The 7,257-nt window shown below is 34.4% G+C and overlaps 1 protein-coding gene across 1 annotated transcript; it reads left to right on the top strand.

Moving 5' to 3' along the window:
• The first annotated feature begins 1,180 nt into the window (after positions 1-1,180).
• On the top strand, positions 1,181-5,899 carry LOC106468423. The gene is made up of 4 exons (XM_013928852.2): positions 1,181-1,529; positions 2,643-2,834; positions 3,617-3,724; positions 5,415-5,899. The coding sequence occupies exons 1-4, from the start codon at positions 1,428-1,430 to the stop codon at positions 5,484-5,486; spliced, it is 474 nt and encodes a 157-aa protein (XP_013784306.1). The 5' UTR covers positions 1,181-1,427; the 3' UTR covers positions 5,487-5,899.
• The last annotated feature ends 1,358 nt before the right edge of the window (positions 5,900-7,257 follow it).

Raw genomic sequence — 7,257 nt, 5'->3', positions numbered from 1 at the left:
GTTGTTATTTGTGGTCATCTTAAATGGAAGTTGAAGTTTAGACAAAGTTATATCTTATTTTTACTAAAGTTACATCCAACTCCTGACACTAGAATTATAACGTAGTTGTTTCGTTGGTGATATTTTTTAAATTATCTGGTGAAAATAATTCAAGGTTCAGCTCAAATGACGAGAAAAAATACTTTTATTTCCTCCTTTAATGTTTCTACAAGCTTGAACACTTATACACTGTCGTAACTTGTTGTAGGCCTACTTTATAAATGACGTTCATAACTTTCTAACAATACTAGGACTAACATAAAACCAACTTACTTGTACAAAGTATCACAAAAACCACAATAGGAAATAAAGATCCAAATATTTAATGAAAACGCACTGAATGATTCAACTCTTTATCTTGAAATAATTCTACACATTTCACAGGTTCCTCGTGCTTATAATATACCTTTGAATTTACGAGAAAAACTTGATGTAAAGTTAATTTTTTCTAGGTCTACTTAACGTTATCATGAAGATCCCAGCTCCCTCTAACTAACAAACGAGTTACAACATTAAGAAATATAGCTTAAAACAGTATTAAACATTGTGGCGCATCAAATTTTGTGTCATCGATTCTGTTTTGCTATTGGAAATATGCGATGGGATAGATAAATATAACTCGAAATTATAGCAGATGCATTGATCAACCGTTTAATTCCATCAACTCAAGTCTTTTTACCGAATATATTAACGTTCATTACACAACGCTTTCAATTTATGAAAACAAATAAATCAATACACCAGATATGTCAAAAATGTTCGACTGTTCTTAACTGTATCATGAAATATGTTTTTATAATGTATTATATTCTACAAATTCTGTTTGACAGTCCTCACATTTTCCCTGTATACTGGAGGCATAACAATCTGTCAAAGCAAATATTAATTAAAAGTGTTTTATTTAGTGACTGTTAAATATGAAGAAATGTATATTTTCGATAACATTGTAGGAATGAAAAATAAAAAAAAACGCGAATACACACGCATATATATGTATTTATATTTTATTTTTTCAAAGGTCATCTGCAAACTTGATATATTTTATCGTGACTTCCTGTGTGCGTACACAGCAAAGTTCTGTACATCCGGTTTCTGAAATTTTCAACATGACGAAAGTTGTGTGGATGAATAACTAGCTGACTTCCGCAGGAAAGTCGAGCCAAAGAAGCTCGTGCATCACCACTCGTTCGTGTTTGCGTGTCTACTGCTGTAGAAGCACAAGAGAGCTCAAAATTTAATGAGCCAGTAACAGGTTATTCGTGTAGCATTGTACGTGAGATTTGTCAGCTCTGCACTCTACAGGCAAACCGTGAAAACTGACTTTTAGGTTGGTAGTGCCTGACACAAAATTATTATTTTTATATTTATTATAATTAGACAGGTAAGCTATGGACCCAAATACAACCCAAGATAGCTTTTGTAATAGACTACAAAATTCGAATACAGCCTTCTTAAGGCGTAGAGAAGGTGTCATCCAGCTGGCTCAGATCGTAAGTATACAAATAGTTTTAACAATTTCCGTTACACACTGGAAACTTTTCGTTACACACTGGAAATGCATAGATTAGTTTGGTATTTTTAAATTGGTAGTTTTACCTTTAGATTATTTTATAATCTGAACACAATCAGTTAAGAGCTGAGTTTGTTTGACAAAACTTCTTCATACTTTTAGGCTAAGAAAAACAGTGTGGTATATATAGAGATCCAACATATTTATTGTTGTTCTTCTTGTGCCCATATAGGTAGATCGTCAGTCATTTACTATAAAATATGGTAGACATTGTAACTTATATATGGTGTGTACTGTGCGTCATTATATATGTGCGTATAGATAGATATATAATTTGTCAGTTCTGGACAAAACCTTTGATGGAATTCATTAGAAAATGTCACGTGTTATACTTATAGGATCAGATCAAAATTTACCTTACAAAAGAAAACATATATACTATATTTCGACTCTAACTGTTATTGGTTAAGACGCTCGACTCACAATCTGATGGTCGCGGGTTCGAATCCCCGTCACCGAACATGCTCGCCCTTTCAGCCGTGGGGGCGTTACAATGTGAGGGTCAGTCCCACTATTCGTTGGTAAAAGAGTAGCCCAAGAGTTGGCGGTGGGTGCTGTTGAATAACTGCCATTTCTCTAGTATATCACTGCTAAATTAGGGACGGCTAGCGCAGGTAGCTCTCTTGTAGCTTTGCGCGATATTCAAAACAAAACAAACTAACTGTTATTCTCCTATAGTGGGTTAGCAGTAGGTTTGTGGAATTTTTTTCGCATATCCCATTGTATAGCTTTCTGTTTAACTTCAAACAAACACATTAAAATAATTGAAATAAATTATGCAATAAAAATAATCCAAAGTAAGCTACCCCTTAGTAAGTAATTTTAAACCTAAACAGTATTTGTACTGTGTTGCTAAGTGTAATTTAAATGTGTTATAATTATATAAATAGATCAAAAGCAGGTTTACCCGTGACTTAAATTCCAGTATTTGCACTGCGTTACTAAGTCTAATTTTAATGTGTTATAATTATATAAACATATCAAGAATAGGTTTAACCGTGACCTAGATTCACGTGATTTTTGTGACTTGCAGGCTTGTGGATTCTTGGTTGTTATTCTGCTAATCTCTCAGCCACACTTCAGAGTCCATGGTATTTTATGTTTAACAACAGAAGAACTGGTGTTGATTTTGTTCGCCTTCTGGGCTACTTGGACTACCAGCTTAATCGTCCTGGCCTCAGTCTTTTCAACTTATAGCAGCGTATTCTTTTTCAACTCTCTCTACGTATGTAATAGCTCATAAGTTTAAATGTTAAAACAAGTTTATTAGAACCATATATATATATATATATATTTATATATATCTATATTCTTATGTCAACAATGTAAAGCACGTGGCTATTCAAAATTGTTATTCACTTAAAAAACATACACTTTCAAAATAGTTCATGAATTTATTAACACAGCCAAAACTCGTTATTTATTTTTTTATAGTATATTAATCACACTTATGTCCTTTTAACGAAAAATAAATAAATAAATAAAAGCCCGAAAATTGTTAAGATCACAGAAGTGAATTAGTTTGACTGATCCAGTTCTTTATCTTTTGAAAGAAATGAAATATGAAATAACTGATAGTAGACATTGGTATCGGTCAATGATAAAATATAACCCATTTGATTCTAGGGTCACTGTAATATTTCGCTTACTCTCCAAAGTTGTGAAAGTTATGTTAACGGTTCAGTCGTCATGCTATTCTCTTTATGTTTAACAGCTAATGTTCAAACAGGAAGTAGTGCTTCGTGTTTCAGGATTCATCGTTTATCATTCTATAAGCCTAAATGAATTACTTTGTAGTTCACGACGAGGAATTCTATGCTTCGGCATTCGATGTTCTGTTTTAGCTTAATACAAAATAGTAAAAACATTTTGGACTGTCACAAATTGTAATATTTTTAAACCAAATAAACTCTTACATGTATGCGCCATAAGGCGTGAAGTATTCTGTTGTTGATTTGTTTTCAAACTCTGTAAAACTATTTTTATTTCTTTTTTCTGTCATTTCAGGGGGTGATGTACCATGTTACTGCTGTTATTCTTTACCAAGCTTCAACTATAGCTATTTTTATTACAGAAGGTAAAAGCTACCAGAGAACTCAAGTGCTGGTTGCTGGTGTAAGTGTTAGTTAAGTTGTAACGGTCTAAAATGAACACGTCGCTACAATCAGGGTTCAACAACAAAAACACAATTTATTCACAATAACAACACTTAGAAAGAAATTCAACACAGTTAATAAACAAGTGCTTGGCCAGAACTTCACACCAATATTAATAAACAATTTATCATAAATATTAATAAATCAATAATAATGGAATCAGGAAAAGAACTAGAAAGAAAAAAACCTAATTCCAAAAGAAAAAAAAAGTGAAGTTTCTGGCAGGGTATTTATTCACTGAGTAGATCACGAGAGTACAACCTCATGTGATCATAAATTTACATACTCTTCTGCTACATTAATAGTATCTGTACGTCATCGCCAGGAAAGCTGGCGTCAGTTTCATCATACATACATATTTACTCAAAATACAATTGACTATGTAGAAGGTGAGTTAGTGTTTTAATGCAACTAAAAATTCATAAATAAACTAAACGATAGAAGGAAATAATAAATGAACGATAAACACAGCGATAATCATTAAAAAAAATTGAATTTGCTATCTCACAAAGTGTGTTGCACTTATATTTAACAGAATAAGCATATCAAGTGCTGTTTGCTGGTGTAAGTGTCAGTAAAGTGTGTAACACTTATAGTTAACAGATTGAGCAGGATAAGTGCTGGTGTAAGTATCAGTAAAGTGTGTTACACTTATAGTTAACAGAGTGAGCAGGTTAAGTGCTAGTTGCTGGTGTAGGTGTCAGTAAATCGTGTTATAGTTGTAATTAACAGATTAAACATTGGTTGCCGGTTTAGGTGTCAGTAAACCGTGTTATAGTTGTAATTAACAGATTAAACAAATTAAACACTGGTTGCTTGTGTAGATGTCAGTAAACCGTGTTATAGTTGTAATTAACAGATTAAGTGTTGGTTACACTTGTTAAAGTTATCATAAGTTGTGGTTACTGGTGTAAATGTGCATAAATGTGTTTTAGTTACATCATCAGCTTTGTTGAACTGTGTATGATTTGCTAAAATAGAACAAACAACCTAGCGGTATTACAAGTTATCCCCTCCATCCTACGTACGTTAAAAAAAGGTAAAAAACTAGAAAGGAAATTTATCAAAAGAGGAAAGCAGAATATTTTACCAACTGAACGTGCACTGTTATGTACAAAGTAACTGTGTTTCAGTTTTATTGTGCAATGTTATTACATAACTTGACGTTTTTCGTAATAAAGTAGGCCTTCTGTATGCATACAATACGTACGGAGTTAGAGACTTTTAACAATTTGTAATAGCATTATTGTTTAAACCAGTGTTTTCCAAACTTTAAATAGCGGCGTCCCCTAACTCAGGAAAATTAACATTGTGCCCCCCCCCACCACACACACATTGAAATAATTTTCTTTGACGCCCCCACAGTTTGGAAAACAGTAGTTTAAACGTTTAGGCCCTAGATGATGGGATGAGTTGTTCACGGGTTGTAATAGTTGTATCAGTATATCGTTTAGGTGCTGGTTGATTGGGTTGGGATGTTCACAATAAGTTTATTGTTATAGCGTTTAGGTACTAACTTAGAGAGAGGCGAACTTCCACATTTCGTAGTTTGTTTTAGTAGTAGAGTGTTGAGGTGTTTGACGATAGAATTAAGACACAGTAAAACTGCTATATTATCTTAATTTATCACTGAATTTTCTTCTTTCCAGGTCTTTGGACAGTTTTCTTCATTTTTATATTTCATCAGTTCCTTCATTTCCTTCCGTTCTCTTACGAACTAATAAGTACCTGATTTTAAAAACACGGACATCTTAAACATTGGGGTTTAAAACACTCAAAATGACAGGTTTCTCATACAATTCTGTACGAAGGGAGGAATGAATTGTTTTAAAGAATTTCGATGTAATACCATTCCCAGTACTGATGACTTAATATTTTTACTCTCATGGCGGCCAAACATTGTCAGTGCCCAAAATATCCGGGAAGTAGCTGTGAGTAAATATTGTTTTTTCAGAAGTTATATATTTGGAAGTGAACTTTGCGTTTGCTGTTTTTCTCTTTTCTGCTTGTCTGATGTGTTCTGATTTTCAATAGAAAAAATAAACACAATGAAGCTGTTAGTTTTTACTCCATTTTAATGTTAATTTTTTATATGTATAAATACAAAAAAGAAAAAAAACAATAATTGACGCTACTAGCTGTTGTAGTGATTCTCAATTATTTATTCGACAAAGTCATCACTGACTGTCATTTTTATCCAATCATATCTTTACACGTATAAGTAATACAGTATTTTTTATTCTCGTTACCAGGATGTGTCCTTATAAAGTAAAATATGTCCGTACAAGAGGGATATCCTTAACGTTATTGGAAGATGATAGGACTACTTCTGAATATTGTGTATTAGTATATGTTAGTGGAGAAGAAGGGTGAACAAAAAACAAAATGCCAGATCCTCGTCCATTCTGAAAGTCCATCCGCAAACACTGCTTACTTTATAATGTATAGATTGTTTGGAATTTCGCGCAAAGCTAATCGAGCTAATAAAATGCGTTAGCCGTCCCTACTTTAGCAGTAATAGACTAGAGGGAAGGCAGCTATCAATGCCACCACCGCCAACTCTTGGGTTACTCTTTACAAACAATTATTGGAATTGACCGTCACATTGTATCGCCCTCACGGTTGAAAGGGCGAGCATGTTCTGTGACGGGGATTCGAACCCATGACCCTAAGATTGCGAGTCGAACGACCTAGCCGCCAGGGCATGCCAGGCTGTTAAATCAGAGAATCATATTCTGCCCCTACCTAGCATTTAAAATAGTGTTTCAACACTAAGATTAATTGATGCTCAGATGTATTAAACCTAATTTAAGAAATTCGAGTAAGTTTCAACCAAAATTACAACAGACCTATAGTAAATCCATCCACCATTTATATGGCATGGCTCCCATATAACTGTCAACAGACCTTGAGTAAATCGATCCACCATTTATATGGCATGGTTCCCATGTAGCCGTCAACAGACCTAGAGTAAATCGATCCACCATTTATATGGCATGGCTCCCATGTAGCCGTCAACAGACCTAGGGTAAATCGATCCACCATTTATATGGCATGGCTCCCATGTAGCCGTCAACAGACCTAGGGTAAATCGATCCACCATTTATATGGCATGGCTCCCATGTAGCCGTCAACAGACCTAGAGTAAGTCGATCCACCATTTATATGGCATGGCTCCCATGTAACTGTCAACAGACCTAGAGTAAATCGATCCACCATTTATATGGCATGGCTTCCATGTAGCCGTCAACAGACCTAGAGTAAATCGATCCACCATTTATATGGCATGGCTCCCATGTAACCGTCAACAGACCTAGAGTAAATCGATCCACCATTTATATAGCATGGCTCCCATGTAGTCGTCAACAGACCTAGAGTAAATCGATCCACCATTTATATGGCATGGCTCCCATGTAGCTGTCAACAGACCTAGAGTAAATCGATCCACCATTTATATGGCATGGCTCCCATGCAGCTTTTGGTTAATCAAAT

The sequence above is a fragment of the Limulus polyphemus genome, unplaced genomic scaffold (assembly GCF_000517525.1).
Source record: "Limulus polyphemus unplaced genomic scaffold, Limulus_polyphemus-2.1.2 Scaffold3003, whole genome shotgun sequence".
Lineage (NCBI taxonomy): Eukaryota > Metazoa > Arthropoda > Merostomata > Xiphosura > Limulidae > Limulus > Limulus polyphemus.
This window is presented reverse-complemented; position numbering and strand designations above follow the sequence as displayed.

What these genes read in the sequence shown, in the direction of transcription:
- LOC106468423 (XM_013928852.2), top strand. Translation starts at nt 1,428, where the DNA reads ATGGACCCAAATACAACCCAAGATAGCTTTTGTAATAGACTACAAAAT. An exon ending in TCATCCAGCTGGCTCAGATC is followed by an intron (nt 1,530 to 2,642) that starts GTAAGTATACAA and finishes TGTGACTTGCAG; the next exon opens with GCTTGTGGATTCTTGGTTGT. An exon ending in TCTTTTTCAACTCTCTCTAC is followed by an intron (nt 2,835 to 3,616) that starts GTATGTAATAGC and finishes CTGTCATTTCAG; the next exon opens with GGGGTGATGTACCATGTTAC.